The 17,103-nt window shown below is 42.2% G+C and overlaps 1 protein-coding gene across 3 annotated transcripts in view; it reads right to left on the bottom strand.

Annotated features, from left to right (window-relative positions):
• Positions 1–17,103, bottom strand: part of ARHGAP10 (Rho GTPase activating protein 10) — a 207,914-nt gene that overhangs the window by 157,737 nt on the left and 33,074 nt on the right. The window contains exon 1 of one of the 3 annotated variants that reach the window (XM_053254180.1): positions 16,093–16,117. The exons of the other annotated variants lie outside the window; for them this stretch is intronic. Coding sequence (XP_053110155.1) covers positions 16,093–16,102 — 10 coding nt within the window. The 5' untranslated portion in view covers positions 16,103–16,117. Of the gene's footprint in view, positions 1–16,092; positions 16,118–17,103 lie in introns of those variants that run through there. 3 annotated transcript variants of the gene reach the window in all.

Genomic DNA, 17,103 nt, shown 5'->3' with positions numbered 1-17,103 from the left:
CACTTCCACCAAATGATTATTCTACAATAAATGCAAGGTATGACCCACAACTCTGCTGCACTGTGCTGAAGCAACCATTCAGCTGCCAATGCAAGCAGTTAAACCCTGGCAAATCCCTGGCACGTATGGATGTCGGATACTGACAAGTCACATGACTCATCAGTGCCTATTGCGCAATATATGGATCAGCATCTGAATCCCAAATATGTCTGGCCTTTAAAGGGGCTAGGAAGGCCATCAGTGCAATGCTGTATATTACAAAAGTTCATAGATTTTTTTGATTTTTTTTTTTGAAGTCTCACCTTATGCTTTTGGAAAACACCATCCTTTTGCAGCTTTTGTGTCTCTACATATGCTTGAAACCATGCTAAGAGTAGGGCACTGTTGATTCATATTACAATGCTGTTATATATATACATACATATATATATATATAAAACTCCTCCTCACTGCTATATTCATACCCATATAGAGAACTGCTATGGTTATGCTGTTTGTAACAATAATTATCTGCGTCACATGAAACTGTATGACATGCTACTAAATATGAAAGGGTCTTAAAACTCCGCCTCTTTAACTATGCAGAGAATAGGCATATTTATTTTCAAACAGAATACCATTAATTTAATTTTTTAACCTAACTTGAAAATGTAACTTTGGAAAAATATCGAGTCTGATTAAAGTAATAGTTCATGGTCTAGAAGCTCCAAGTTCAAATCCCTATTAATTTTATTCTTATTTTATTATATTTTTAACCTTCTTCCCAGTTAATATGGCCCCTGAAGTATTTTACATCATCATTTATTCTTGCATGCAACTCTCAATATCTCTAAAACAGAGATGGCACATTATTATTAACTCTCCCTCTCTTCTGGTATGTGAAGTGCTTTATAATTACTGATATGTGTTCTTTGTCTGCATTTGTTCTGGGTTTTTCTCATTATCAAGGTAAATAAGAATTCTTAGAGATTTTGTCAAACTTAAATGAACTGTTTATGCTTTGAAACACAAGTCAAATATCATTTAAGGTAGTGGTAGTTTTATGGGGTGTTTTTTTTTTTAATCACTTCCTTTCTTCTCCTGCATTGGTTGTGTTAAGAGATGGTTTTCTTTTTAGTTATAATTACATGTATTATCATCCTTGATTATGTCTATATACTGTAACCTTACTGAACAAAGGGAAAGGGGAAAGGCAAAAAAAAATTATTCTAATTTTATTATTTCCAAGATAGGCTGGGATGACTTCTTCAAGACTACTTAGCAAGATGTCACTCAAACAAGACCTAAAGCCAAGGTTCTCACATCAAAGCACTCAACATTCCACACCATATTCATCTAGAAGGTTATCTCAAAGTCACATTTGCACGGCAAAGTAGCTCCTGTCTACTGATGATGTTGGTTCATGCTGCTTTCAATGATGGCCATCTAGTGCTTTAAGTTTTCCTATGCTCAAAGCAATTTCCATTGCAAAGACTGGCCACAATCAAGCACGGATGTAGATATAATTCAGACAAATGATTTAAATGAGCCACCACACATAAGCCTCTGTTGGACTGTATTCATTACCTTTAAAAAAAATCACTGATTTTCAACCTTCAACCAATTATTATATGAGTATAATAAGGAAGCACAGTCCTGATTTAGTTTTAACATCCTTACAATCCCTTCCCTTTCTTTTTTAAGCCTCATATTCATTCATTCACTCGATTTCTATACCACCTTTCCAAAAATGGCTCAGGGCGGTTTACACAGAGAAATAACAAATAAATAAGATGGATCCCTGTCCCCAAAGGGCTCACAATAAAAAAAGAAACATGAGATACACACCAGTAACAGTCGCTGGAGGTACTGTGCTCCTGGGTGGATAGGGCCACTTACTCTCCCCTTGCTACATAAAGATAATCACCACGTTAAAAGGTGCCAAATTGTGGATTCAGGGCTCACAACTGGGCCAGGGTCTTGGTTGTGTACATATTAATGACAACTGCTTTACATGAACTCAGGGGATTCAGGATGCATACCTGGCCTATCTTTTTCATGAAAAACGGCCTACTGCATCACAAGCTAAATTTTAAACATTTTCCTAGTGTCTAGAGGAACTGGGAAGGGAAAAATTACTACACACATAGACCTGCCTACACATTATTCTATAGCACAGCAAAAGACAACAGTAGTTATGTTCAATTCATAATGCTTTAATCCACAGTTCTGTAGGGAGACGTGCTTCTCTTTGGATTAGTAGAGCTTTTAGCGTGGTGATCTCATATTATTGTGCCTGTCAGGTCTGGAAGGGCATGGCACTAACCAGGCAAGCAGCTGAGGTGATAATCAGGTAGGCAGTCAAGCAGATATGGGTAAAGCAGAGACAGGTCTAAGAGTAACTTAATGTTTACCCAAGCAGCAATAAAATGAGGAGCCAGGCCAGAGGAGGAGCTTCAAAGGACCAAGCAGAATCCCACATACTAGTTGTGTCACCAGACCCACATTGAGCAAGTGGCTGCAAAGTCATCCTCTGACCATCCATGCTGGTAGCAACAAAGTGCAGCAGGGTAGGGATAAGCTCGAAACATGATTCGGCATCCGGATCGCAATCCCTTTAAAACTGAGGGCTTACACAGCCCCCTTAACACGAAGGAGAGCAGGTCCATACCTGCTCCTCCTCTGATTACCACCACTTCTATAACTGCAACACTCTCCCAGCTATTGCACACCAGCAGGGCGTCTCCAAGCTGTCCCTGCAAGATGCTGGCATGCAAGGGCAGCTGGGAGACACCCCGCTGACACATAATAGTAGCTAGGGGGAAGCACTGCAATTAACAAAGTGTTGGCAAGAGGAGGAGCAGGAGCAGGTATAGACCTGCTCTCCTCTGTGTTAGAGGGGCTGTGTTAAAAAGCCCTCGGTTTTAAAGGGGTTGTTCTATGATTCAGACGCCAAATCACATTTCAAGCACATCCCTACAGCAAGAAGAAGGCCAGCATCCTCCTTCTCTTGCAAGCCATCATGAGGGCACAGAGTAACAAGGGCCAGGCTGCCAGAATCTCCCAGCAGAATCTCCAGCCCCTTACAATGCCTATACAAGCTGTTGTACAAAGTCAAAGAGCCCAAATACACAGGTGCTTCAAAATAATACTCACCTGTGAAACTCATTCAAATATGCCAACACCCTATAATCAATGCTGGCTCTGCTATAACACAACCAACAAAAGGTGGCAACATATTTGGACCATCCAAAGAGGTGAGAGGCTGCATGTCAATAAATGTTATTTCCAAGGAAGAGTTTTTTCCTACTTTGCCTGCAAGCTACAACTGCAAAAATATGTTTATGTTACTGTATTAACATATACATTTCCTATATTATTATTTATATTAATAGATGCACATATAACCCTAAATTAATGTGATTTTCCCTAATAACCACTAAAAAGTCAATAATTCTGCTTGTGATATAGTGTATCAATCAATCTTTAGTGTTACAGTCCAAGACCAGTCAACAAAAATATACAATAAAATTCTATTTATTTAAAATATTTCTATACCGCCCAAAACTTGTGTCTCTGGGCGGTTTACAATTAAAAGCATTTTAAAAATTAAATCAATTAAGAATTAAAATCATTTAAAATATTAAAAACATTTAAAACCCAGTATTAAAATTATTTAAAACTATAAATCTAATTAAAAGCCTGGGTGAATAAGTGTGTCTTCAGTGCCTTTTAAAAAGTGCTTGCAGTCATAGGCCTTCTCAGGCTCCCTGCAGATGTGTCACCCCATCTCAGGCTCCAGATGTGTCACCCCATCTCAGGCTCCCTGCAGATGTGTCACCCCATCTCAGGCTTACACATCCTCTAGAAGCAGTTAGGCTACTGGTTGCTCCCGAAGGGCCCTGCAGGGACCCCATGAGAGTAGCATGGCCCACAGGCAAGCCATTCCGCACCCCAACAACATTACCTTCTGCACGGCAGCCTACACTTCTTTCTGGGAGCACTAGCTGCGGCTGGCTCACTTGCCTCCGTGCTAGAGGAGACCAGGACAGTCCAAACAGCAGTAGCAGAAACGCCACCTCCAGAAGAAGAAACCAGCCAAGGAGGTACATTGACAAGAGAATATTTCTTTCTCTAGGCGTTGCTCTGGTGAGGCTGAAAATCCCTCTGGGTTTGCTGGGAATATCTAGCAGAAAACACACTTGGGGTGGTGAAGGCAGGCGGACTGGGTTCCTGGACAGGTGGCAAGACAGGTACATTTCCATGGGTGTTTTTATGATCATCAATGAGACCTTGGAGCAGATGGATCTGGTGCCTCAGCTGCTCTTTCTCCTCCATCCCCTCCTCCTCCAGCCAGCCATTGCCACTCACTCTCTGACCTCAGCCAATATAAATACAAATATAATACCAACACCAATACATCACCCCAGCACTACAAAAGGAACAGTCTATGCCTTATATACACCGCAATGGAAACTTTAGATATATAGATGTCAGATGATTTATCAACAAATCTGTAAGAAACTAAAATAAATTCAAGCATTTTGATTGAGATAAACAGTTTACGTCTGAAGATGCTTTAATCAGTGTCTCAATACACTAGCCAATGCTATTAACAAAGCACTGCCAGCACAACTGATGATGATGATGATGATGATGATGACGATGATGACACAGATAACTGAGAGAATATTTGTTGCAATATTTCCTGTTGTACATGTAGACAAATCCAGCCACATACGGCCAAGTAATAGACCGATGACTTTGGCAAGGAGTTGCCAGAACAACAAATGAGCCCAGCCCATACAATGACTCAGAGAGAAAACAACCCCTGTAACAATTGCCAGCTGATAATGTGGCTTTAGTGCTTCCAATTCCTTACATGCAGCTCTCATAAATAGGTTATGAAGCAATTTTGCACATGTACTACTCTGGCTCTTAAGTATTCAGGAAAGAGAGCGGCAATGTAAATACAAGCGTTTCACAAGCAGGCCATAGCTATGCAAGCAGTCACTTAAGGACTACAATGGAACTATTCACACTAAGACTGGGTAGGCGGAGCCACAGAATTGCTGCAAGAGTGCCTTTATTTGGAAATAAACTTCAGAAACACCATTACTGTTGCCATGTAAGCACAATGAAGCCAGTTATTCTTATTTTGTTTCATGTTCCAAATATATCAAAACATTGCATACATATCTGCTGAGATAAAGATTATTTTTTAAAAGGAAAAATATCTGCCATTTATTTAACATATTTTTATACCTCCTCATACACAAGTCCCTGTGCTGTTCACAATCTAAAACATTAACACAATTAAGACAGTTTAATATATAGATTAAAAACTCTAAAACTTAAATTTTTAAAATTGTAAGCTAAAACCCTGACCAAACAGGTATGTCTTCAGGTCCTAGGAGGCTCTAATTTTGTTAGGAAGTGCATTCCAAAGTCCTGGGGCAACCCTAGAAAATGCCCCATTTCGAGTTGCCACCAACGTACCCAATGGCAACAGCAATTGGACTTTCCCAGGTTATCTTAATAGGCACCAGGATTCATGAAGAAGGCGGCATTATCTTAAATACCTTGGACCAATTTTTGGAAGGGCGGTATAGAAATTGAATTATTATTATTAATATCTATATATTTAATCCCCGTAGACGTGCCTCAGCCTCTGTGGGGATGTGTCCCGGCAACCCAGCTGATTGGCTGGGCAGTGGAGCGGAGGGACGTGTCTGATTGGCTGAGGCACATCTGTGGTGGAGGACAGAGGTGGCAGCAGGCCTTGCTGGGCCATGGAGGCCAGGGCGGCGGTGGGCCTGGCCCGGCCGGGGAGGCCGGCGGCGGTGGGGGCCCTGGCCCGGGAGGCCTGGCCGGAGACTGGGGCAGCCCGGCTGGAGACTGGGGCAGGGGGGAGAGAGGTAGCCGGCCCCCAAAAAAGCGCAGATGCTCTGTGCGGGGGTCAGCTTATTATTATTTCTTGTTTACACAGTCAGACAGGTGTTATTGACTGGTTTGTTTTATCCAGACATCGAGTCCTTCCCAAGGACCTGGGATGCCAGAATTTTATTGTCAATTGTTATAGATATCGTCGCAGAATATAGGCTGTTCCCAGTAAAGCTGCTTTTTGTAATTGGCTGATGGTGATTTCTGTGGCCCCTATGGTGTTGAGGTGCTCTTCAAGGTCTTTTGGAACTGCACCCAGGGCGCCAATGACCACTGGGATTATTTTGGTCTTTTTCTGCCACAGCCTTTTAATTTCAATTTGTAGATCTTTGTATTTTGTTATTTTTTTTTCATTTCTTTTTCTTCTATTCTGCTATCCCCTGGTATTGCTATGTCGATTATTTTCACTTGTTTTTCTTTCTTCTTGACTACAGTTATATCTGGTGTACTGTGTGGCAGATGTTTGTCTGTTTGTAGTCAGAAGTCCCATAATATTTTTACATCTTCATTTTCTTCAACTTTTTCATTTTTATGGCCCCACCAATTTTTGGCTACAGGTAGCTTGTATTTTTTGCAGATGTTCCAGTGTATCATCCCTGCTACTTTGTCATGCCTTTGTTTGTAGTCAGTCTGTGCGATCTTTTTACAACAGCTGATTAGGTGGTCCACGGTTTCATCTGCTTCTTTACAAAGGCGGTACTTGCTGTTTGTTGTGGATTTTTTGACTTTTGCTCTTATTGCATTTGTTCTTAGTGCCTGCTCTTGTGCAGCCAGTATTAAACCCTCTGTTTCTTTCTTCAAGTTGCTTTCTTCAATTATTATTATTACTACTACTGCTACTACTACTACTACTACTCAGGGCTTTATACTTTATAACCTGCACTTTTGTTTTTCGCTTGGAAACATACTGGAGACCATTGTAGTTCTTTTAAAATGGGTGTAATATGATCTCGTCAGGTAACCCTGGAGAACAACCTGGATGTTGCATTCTGTACCAGCTGCAGTTTTCAGACTACGTGCAAAGGAAGCCCAACACAGAATTCATTACAGTAGTCAAGTCTGGATGTTATGAGCATATGCACCATTGTTGTAAAGGTTGTTTATCTCGAGAAATGGACATAGCTGGCATCTCAGCCAAAGCTGATAGAAAAGCTTCCTGGCCACGGCCTCAAGCTGAGAGACCAGGGAGAGGTTTGGGTCCAGAAGTACTCCCAGTCTACCTACCTGCTCTTTCTAGGACAGGCAGATCTAAGCCACTTCCGATGTTGCAATCTCCCTCGATGTACCTCTGTCTTGCTTCCATTCAGCCTCATTAAGCATATTAGTCTCCTTCATTCACAGCAAGAAGTCTACAATATTCCTTTCTTGAACCACTATTAGTGTATTAAACAAGCTCAGAAAAACATGCAACATCACAATCCCAGCCACTGATTACCTACTTAAGATGGAATGTACAGTACTTCCATAGAAAGTTTGCCTAACATCGCAGTTCAAAGTCTCTCTAGTTCTCATTATGTAAAACAATGACACCACCGACCTCTTGGAGGTGGTGAAAAGATAAACATAGCCCAAGTCACAGCCTGGGGAAAAGATAAACATAGCCCAAGTCACTGCCAGCTAAGAATGCCTAGTGGCATTCATGGAACCTCCCCTTGCCATACAGGATATATATTTGGCAAGTTGTTCTACATTTTATATCCACTATGTAGAACACCTGCCATTGGAAGTTCTTCCAGCTCCAGAATGGCTGATGTAGATTTCTGTGGAAATGTTTCTATTTCTAAAATGTAGTTGGCTAACACCTACACTAGAATTGTTCATCAGCAGCTATGCAAGGACCACATTACCACTATGTCACTTGAATGGAGGAAGGAGCTATTTTTGCCAGTCTTGCCTTCCCTCTGAAGCCCACTTAACATCACCAATATTCATTGCCAAACCACTAGCCCAGCTTATTTATGGTGCACAACTGGGTCCCTCCCGCAGCTTCACCCCACTGCATTGTGTGTGCAATCCAAATTCCTGTGGGAAGTCCTCCAAGTTCCAAGTTGTGTCTCTAACACAACTCTGGGCTTGTAGACCGCCTGATGAAAGTGGAGGCCAGGGTGTGAGTGGCCATTCTCAACTAATGGCTCAGACCATCCTTTCGCCTGTTGGTCTTGCTCTCTTAACCTTATGTGACTACCAATCTAAGTGGAAATGGTCAGTTGAGACAAAAATAGCTTCCTTGGGTCTTTCCCCCTTGATTCTACTTAATATGGGCTATGATCAGGCCAAAGCATCTATCAAACAGCGTATAATGTACATAGAGCACGAAACCGATTTAAGCAGGATCCTGAATGTTTGCATCAGTCGAGGTCTTACATATTTACCCACCCCAGCATCATATCTTACTCAACTGGAAGTCCCAAAGCATAGGAAGGCATTCACCTTGGCACGTTGCAATGCCCTCCCCTCAGCTGTGCTTGAAGGCCATTTCAGAAACAACATAAGAACATGAGAACAGCCCTGCTGGATCAGGCCCATGGCCCATCTAGTCCAGCATCCTGTTTCACACAGTAGCCCACGAAATGCCACTGGAAGCCTACAGCAGGTGTTGAGGGCATGCCCTCTCTCCTTCTGTTACTCCCCTGCAACTGGTACTCAGAGGCATCCTGCCTTTGAGGCTGGAGGTGGCCTATAGCCCTCCAACTAGCAGCTGTTGATAGACCTCTTGTCCATGAAGTTATCCAAACCCATTTTAAAGCCTTCCAGGTTGTTGGCTGTCACCACATCTTGTGGCAGAGAATTCCACAAGTTGATTATGTGTTGTGTGAAAAAATACTTCTGCTTGCTGGTCCTAAATTTCCCAGCAATCAATTTCATAGGATGTCCCCTGGTTCTAGTGTTATGTGAGAGGGAGAAGAGTTTCTCTCTCTCCACTTTCTCCACACCATGCATGATTTTACAGACCTCTATCATGTATTCCCACAGTCTTTTTTCTAAACTAAATAACAGCAAGTGCTGTAGCCTTGCCTCATCAGGAAGGTGCTCCAGGGCCCTGATCATCTTAGTTGCCCTCTTCTGCACCTTTTTCAGTTCTACAATGTCCTTTTTTAGATGTGGTGACCAGAATTGTACACAGGACTCCAGGTGTGGCTGCACCATAGTTTTGTATAAGGGCATTATAATATTAGCAGTTTTATTTTCAATCCCCTTCCTAATGATCCCTAGCATGGAATAGGCCTTTTTCACAGCAGCCACACATTGAGTTGACAGTTTCAATGAGCTGTCCACTACGACCCCAAGATCCCTCTCCTGGTCAGTCACCGACAGCTCAGATCCCATCAACGTATACTTGAAGTTGGGGTTTTTTGTCCCAATGTGCATCACTTTACACTTGCCAACTTTGAACCACATTTGCCATTTTGTCACATACTCCCCCAGTTTGGAGAGATCCTTTTGGAGCTCCTCACAATTCGTTTTGGATTTTACTACCCGAAAGATTTTGGTATTATCTACAAATTTGGCCACCTTGCTGCTTACCCCAACTTCGAGATCATTTTCTTAATTTTGGACTTTCGTACTAAAAGGAGGAAGTGATAATCCAAGGGGAACATTCCAAGCAGGGCTAGTCTTAATTTCTCCCCCCCCCCCAACACAAATGCTTTTCCAAATGAGCCATCAATTTTGTTGTTCAGCAAAGAACATTCAGCACAGAAATTGGGTATGCTGAATTTGCTATGCTAGAAATTCACATCTAATTTAGTTATATTGTTGCTTTCAAGCCCATTTCCTTTGTCATGTGTGCTTTTTTAAAATGTTCGGAAACAATTTGTCCAGGGCAGCTCAGGAGTTCATAATGGCCATGACAACTATGGGCCTATCCCAAGTGGTCTCTGGATCAAAACATGTTGCAGGTCACATCCTTGATTTGGTCTTTTACTCTGATCAGGGTGGTGTTCTGTGGGTGGGGACTCCTATAATTTCCCCACTGTCATGGACGGACCACCATCTGGTTAAAAGGCTTACAACCACTTCCCACCTCCGCAGGGGTGAGGGGGCCTATTAGAATGGTCTGCCCAAAGAGGTTATTGGATCCAATAGGAGTCAAAAAAGCCTTGGAGGAATTTACTGTTGGCTCTGCCAATGATCCTGTTGATGCCCCAGTGGAGAACTGGAACAAGCAGCTCACCAGGGCAGCAGACAAAATTGCCCCTAAGCCTCCCCTCCACCCTGCTTTGAAATTGACCCCTTGGTATACGGAAAATCCACAGGGGCAGATGCAGCAAGGTAGGCGACTGGAGCACAAGTGGAAAAAGACTCGACTCGAATCTGACAGATTACGACATGGAACACATTTAAAGATCTATGCTCAGGCAATGTGTGTGGCAAAGAAGCAGTTCTTTTCTGCCCGTATTTCATCTGCGAGCTCACATCCAACTGAGTTGTTCAGAGTTGTAAGGGGTCTAGTACATGCCCCCCGCTTCCTAGAATCTTAATTTGGAGCCATCAGTTATCCTCTGCGATGTTTTTAATGAGTTCTTTGCAGACAAAATCTCTCATATTCTGGCCAACTTAGATGGAGACACCACAATTATTGCGATGTCTGAATTGGAGGTGTCCAGCAACTCCTCTTATATGGTTCAGCTGGATCGGTTTCAGTTTGTGACTCCTGAGGATGTGGACAAGCTGCTTGGAGCGATGAGGCCTACCACTTGTTCTCTTGATCTTTGTCCAATGGCTTGTTCTATCTAGCAGGGAGGCTGTTGTAAAATGCCTGGCAGAAATTATAAATACTTCTCTGAGGGAGGGCAGGATGCCTCCTTGTCTTAAGGAGACAATTATTAGACCTATTTTAAAGAAGCCTGCATTAGATCCCTCAGAGTTGAGCAAATATAGGCCTATCTCTAACCTCCCATGGCTGGGCAAGGTAATTGAGAGGGTGGTGGCCTCTCAGCTCCGGACAGTCTTGGAGGAAACTATCAATTTCAAACTGGCTTTTGGGCAGGCTATGGGGTGGAGACTGCCTTGGTTGGCCTGATGGATGATCTCCAATTGGGAAGTGACAGAGGAAGTGTGACTCTGTTGGTCCTTTTGGATCTCTCAATGGCTTTTGATACTATTGACCAAAGGATCCTTCTGGAACGTCTGAGAGAGTTGTGGCTGGGAGGCACTGTCTTACAGTGGTTCCGCTCCTACCTCTCGGACAGATTCCAGATGGTGTCTCTTGGAGACTATTGCTCTCCGAAAACTGAACTTATGTGTGCAATCCCTCAGGGCTCCATACTGTCTCCAATGCTCTTTAACATCTACATGAAACCGCTGGGAGAGATCATCAGGGGATTTGGTGTGGGGTGTTATCAGTATGCTGATGACACCCAGATCTACTTCTCCATGTCAACATCATCAGGAGATGGCATAACCTCCCTAAATGCCTGCCTGGAAGCAGTAATGGGCTGGATGAGAAAGAATAAACTGAGACTGAATCCAGATAAGATGGAAGTACTTATTGTGCGGGGTCAGAACTCCAGAGACTATTTTGATCTGCCTGTTCTAATTGGGATCACACTTCCCCAAAGGGAAAAAGTACGCAGTCTAGGAGTGCTTCTGGACACAAAACTCTCCCTGGTATCCCAAGTTGAGGCAGTAGACAGAGGTGCTTTCTATCAGCTTCAGCTGATACGCCAGCTGCGTCCGTTTCTTGAAATGAACGACCTCAAAACAGTGGTACATATGTTGGTAACCTCCAGACTTGACTTCTGTAATGCGCTCTATGTAGGGCTGCCGTTGTATATAGTCCAGAAACTGCAGTTGGTGCAGAATGCTGCAGCCAGGTTGGTCTCTGGGTCATCTCGGAGAGACCATATTATTCCTTTGTTGATAGAACTACACTGGCTGCCAATAGGTTTCCAGGCTGGTGGCCACATGGGGACGGGCCTTCTTGGTTGCTCCCCCAAGGCTGTGGAATGCGCTCCCTACTGAAATACAATCCTCCCCATCTCTGACCATTTTTAAAAAGCACTTGAAATCCCACCTCTTCACCCAAGCTTTTTCAGCTTTTTAAATTTTAAGTTTTAATCTGTTTTAAATATATAGATTGCCTACTTTGTTTTAAGAGTTTTGTGTATGTTTTAATTTGTTTTATGTTGTTGTTAACCACCCCAAGATGAAAGCTTGGGGCAGTGTACAAATTTGACAAACAAAATAAAATAAAAATTGCACCATGTATGAGACAAAAGAGTTCCTAGAACCGATCTTTGTGGGTTTTGCACTTTACTTTTTGCACTCTACTTTTAACTTTTCCAGTATGGGTTGAATGGCAGCGTACAAAACTTGCAATGTACACTCAGGCAAAATGGGTTATTAGAGAGAGAGAGAGAGAGAGAGAGAGAGAGCCTTGCTCCTTGTGGCAGGAAGATCACAGAAAAGTGTTTGAAACCTGTGGTCTGCAAGCAGCTACTCTAGCACAGTACTCCTCTGTGAGGGTCCAGGTATGTAAAAATGTGGTTCTAAGGGATTATAGCCATCCAGTAATCAGATGGCAATCATTACATGAACTTCCTTATTGGCTCTTGTCAGTCTATGTTCTTAGTGTCTGCCCACCTATTGAATAACATTTTAGAGGGAAAACCTTTCTCTTGGTATCACCTCATACCTGGTTATAAAATCCTCCCAGTCAGAATTACTGCTCCATACTGGTCCAGGAGTACTCCCAAGCTCCATACCTGCTCTTTCCAGGGGAGTATAACCCCACCCAGCACAGGAAGATCTAACTCTTCCCTCAGATTCTGAACCCCTACAATGAACACCTCCATCTTGCTTGGATTCAGTTCCAATTTGTTATCCCTCATCCAGCCCTTTACTGCCTGTAGGCAAGCATTTAGGGAATGAACACCATTTCCTGATGATGCAAATGAAAAAGAGAACTAGATTTGGGTGTCATCAGTATACTGATAACACCCAGCACCAAACCTCCTGATGACCTCACCCAGAGGTTTCATGTAGATATTAAAAAGCATTGGTGACAAAATGGAACCCTGAAGGACTCCATATAACAGCTCCTGTTTTGAGGAGCAACTGTCACCAAGCTTCACCATCTGGAATCTACCCGAAAGACAGAAGCAGAGCCACTACAAAGCAGTGCCCCCTATCCCCAGCTCCCCCAGGAGATCCAGGAGGATACCATGGTCGATGGTATCGAATACCGAGAGATCCAAAAGAACCAACAGAGTCACACTCCCTCTGTCAATTCCCCGGTAGAGGTCATCCATCAGGCTGACCAAGGCTGTCTCAAACCCATAGCCAGCTCTAGAGCCAGTTTGAAATGGGTCTAGATAATCAGTTTCCTCCAAAACTGCCTGGAGCTGGTCGGCCACAACCTCTCAATCACCTTGCCGAAACCATGGGAGATTGGCCTAGAAACAGATTGGGAGCCAGTGCAGCTGACAAGGCACCAGAAGGACAAGATCAAAAACCCCAGTCCCAATTAATAATCTTCTAGCCCTATTTTTCACCACAATCTCTGTACACCACCAACATGAAAAGAAGGTATCTGCTTTTAGACCAGTACAGAATGCTAACATTTTATATCTCTGTTATACCAGCTGCAAGTGAGTACCAGTTATAAGGGTGTAGCTACAGGAGAGAGGGCATGCCCTCAGCTCTAGACTATGAATTTCCCAGAGGCATCTGGTGGGCCATTGTGTGAAACAGGATGCTGGACTAGATGGACCTTGGGCCTGATCCAGCAGGGCTGTTCTTATCTCATATAAAGAAAACTCAGTATATCAGATTTCCTAGTTGGCACTCTTGTCAATGGGCACTGCTGAAGTTGGCCCTAGTGCCCCATAAACTATTCAGTCTCCAATCCCTGCCTGCATATGCTTACATGCATGCTGACTGTATAATATTTTGTTTCTAGCCAACTGTCTCTTGCCTCACAATCAAGATTACAAACAGTCAATTATCACAAAACAAATGAGGTATGAGGTTATGTTATCCAGCATGTGTTTTCTGGCACATTTCCTGCAGGGTTTTTGGCAGAGGACTTTGTGTAACTTCCTTTAAGCAAAGTGACCAGCAATTCAACGTACAACAAGAGTCACTGTTACTAATCTATGTCGTGGACACATGACTCCTACATCTGACTTTCAGGACTTAGCTACATCAGAACTAATTACTACATCAAGCCTGGCAGAATCCCACGAATGCTGGGTTTACAAATGCTTCAGAGCTGGCTACAGCAAGCCATTGATCCTGCAACAATTTACCAAAACTTCTATGCTTCCTGACAATATTCCTGACCATGTTATACAGTACTGAAATACTGTAGGAAGCTATCGTTTCAATAAAATATATGTCCTCTAAAAAATGCCCTAAGTATCACTCAGACAGCATAGGTTTCATTACATACGTTCAATTAAGCAGGCAGCTTAGCTTCACATAACATTGATATAAGTTGCATTCGTATGCACACTCACCATGGAGCAAGTCCCATTAAAATCAGTGGAAATTCCAAGCAAACACATTCACAGGAATGGGCTGTCCATCCTGTTTCAAACTGCTGAATAAATACAATAATGGATAATAATATTTACACCATGTGTTGATCTAATGGAATATCAACCATCCATGCAGTATAGCTTTGCCACTTCGAGAGGGTTGATTTCTATATTTCAAACCTCTATATTCACTAAGTACAGTCATCCCTTGTCAACCGTGAGGGTTCCATTCTGGCACAACCTTGCCGTTGGCAAATTCGTGATTTGCAAGCAATTGAAAACAATAGGAACCAGGGGGTTAGGGGAATTGCAGTAGCAAAGAGACCAAAAAAATCAAAGAAAAAGAAGAAAAATTGCCAAAAATCATTCAGAATCCCTTAAAATCACCAAGAATATGCAAGAAGAATGAGCAAATTGAACCTCTGTCAATCAGTCAGTCTGGGAAATTATGAATCCCCCCAAAATTGCTCAAAGGCACTTTTGAGTCACAAATACTCAAAACCGCGATTGGGAAAACTGCTGTTGGTGAGGGATGACTATATTGAGCCACTATATTTATAAGATAAATGCCAACCAGATGAATGCCTATTTATCAAAGAACATTAACCTACACAAAAGACACTAAAAACTTTAGTAGGAAAATAAAATCAAAAGTTAGGGAGAGAAAAGAAGAACATTGTCATGAACTATTTTGTGACTTCATCACTTAATCCCTAGGGATCTTGGGACTTTACTGTTGTAAGTGATGTGAGTTTCCTGAGACATTTTAAATTGGACCCCCCCCACCCGCATATGCTTATTAACTTCTATTTAGCAAACAGAAGTATGACACACCAATTTAACATGCTGAACAAATATCTCAATGTTTTTCTATAATCAACAGATGACTAAAAAAGCAATAAAGTCCACTTTATATGGTTTCATAGAATCACAGCTTTATTTTGGTTTTACTTTCACTTCCAGTCTTATTAAGTAGATCTGAATTTTCAGTTTTCCTTTTATTTCCTTATTTATTTAATACTTCAAAAGTCTCAAAGTGCTTAACAAATAAACACAGCCAAAATTAAACATATACAGAATACAATCTAAAACAATGAATCAGTAAAATTCAACTAAAAGCCTGACTGAACAGCTTTTGATATGACTTGTTAACAATAAAGTGAATTCATGACAATGCTTGATTTTAATTCTGTGAACCTTTGGGTTTAATTCCATCCCTCGTCCCACCCTCAGTTACAAATAAATAGATCTAGTACATACATTATATAGTTAAGATATATGCTACCAAGGGACAATGACCTAAAAAAAGTTAATCACAACTTTGAAACTACTTTGTCTGGTATTGTATTGTATACATTTATTATCTACACTAATGAATGTTATGTAACAATTTTTATAAACAGAGCATATTTTACAGGGAAAAAACTGTGGTGGGAAGCTTACATGATAGAAAATATTTCATCCTATATCAGAGGCTGCTGGTGCCACCAAGCTCTCTTGTGTTCTTTCAGCACCTGTCTATCAGGCAAAGTAGCTCACAAGATGCAATATACCAACCTCTATATTTCAGAGTTAATATTTTAAAATAGTTCAAGATTAGATGCCCAACCCAGCTGTTATTTGTTTGCTTTAATTAACAGATATTAATATTCTCAATTTTTAAAAAAAAAATCTCAAATTTACATACCAAAGCACATGAAATTTCTTTAAACCAAAAAATCCTGGTTTCATGCTGTCCCTTTTCCTGAATATTACGAAGTACAGCACAAACGTTTGCGGACCAGTTCTCTTCTGAAAGAGACAGCACTATTCACTTAGGGTGTTTTTTGTAATAACCAGTTTATGGCCACAGAAGCAAGCTTAGAAAAGCAACGGCTACATTAGTGTCAAAGCAAGAGCAGCACCCTAAACCTGCTTCTCTCCAGGCAACTTTAGACAATCAAATTGGACAAACCAATTTCACAGCTTCCTTCCACCCTATGAATAGATATGAAGTGACCATCTGAATGACTAAGATGATCTAAGGTAAAAGTGTGCCGTCAAGTCGACGTCGACTCCTGGTGACCACAGAGCCCTGTGGTTGTCTTTGGTAGAATACAGGAGGGGTTTACCACTGCCTCCTCCCGCACAGTATGAGATGATGCCTTTCAGCATCTTTCTTCTATCACTGCTGCCCGATATAGGTAGGAACATAAGAAACTGCCATATACTGAGTCAGACCATTGGTCTATCTAGCTCAGTATTGTCTTCACAGACTGGCAGCGGCTTCTCCAAGGTTGCAGGCAGGAATCTCTCTCAGCCCTATCTTGGAGAAGCCAGGGAGGGAACTTGAAACCTTCTGCTCTTCCCAGAGCGGCTTCATCCCCTGAGGGTAATATCTTGCAGTGCTCACACATTAAGTCTCCGATTCATATGCAACCAGGGCAGACCCTGCTTAGCTATGGAGACAAGTCATGCTTGCTACCACAAGACCAGCTCTCCTCTCCTAGACCAGCTCTCCTCTCCTACGAGAGAGGTACAAGAGGGGATTTGAACTGGCAACCTCTGGCTTGCTAGTCAAGTCATTTCCCCACTTCACTACTATGATAGAATTATTAGCATCTATTTTTTGTGATCAAATCATGCCTAAAGGCTTGGATATTGAGGACAGCATTGCCCATAACACTGCTTTAGCTCAGTGTTTCTCAACTGCCGGTCC

This window comes from Hemicordylus capensis, chromosome 5 (genome assembly GCF_027244095.1).
Source record: "Hemicordylus capensis ecotype Gifberg chromosome 5, rHemCap1.1.pri, whole genome shotgun sequence".
In the NCBI taxonomy this organism is placed as follows: Eukaryota; Metazoa; Chordata; class Lepidosauria; order Squamata; family Cordylidae; genus Hemicordylus; species Hemicordylus capensis.
This window is presented reverse-complemented; position numbering and strand designations above follow the sequence as displayed.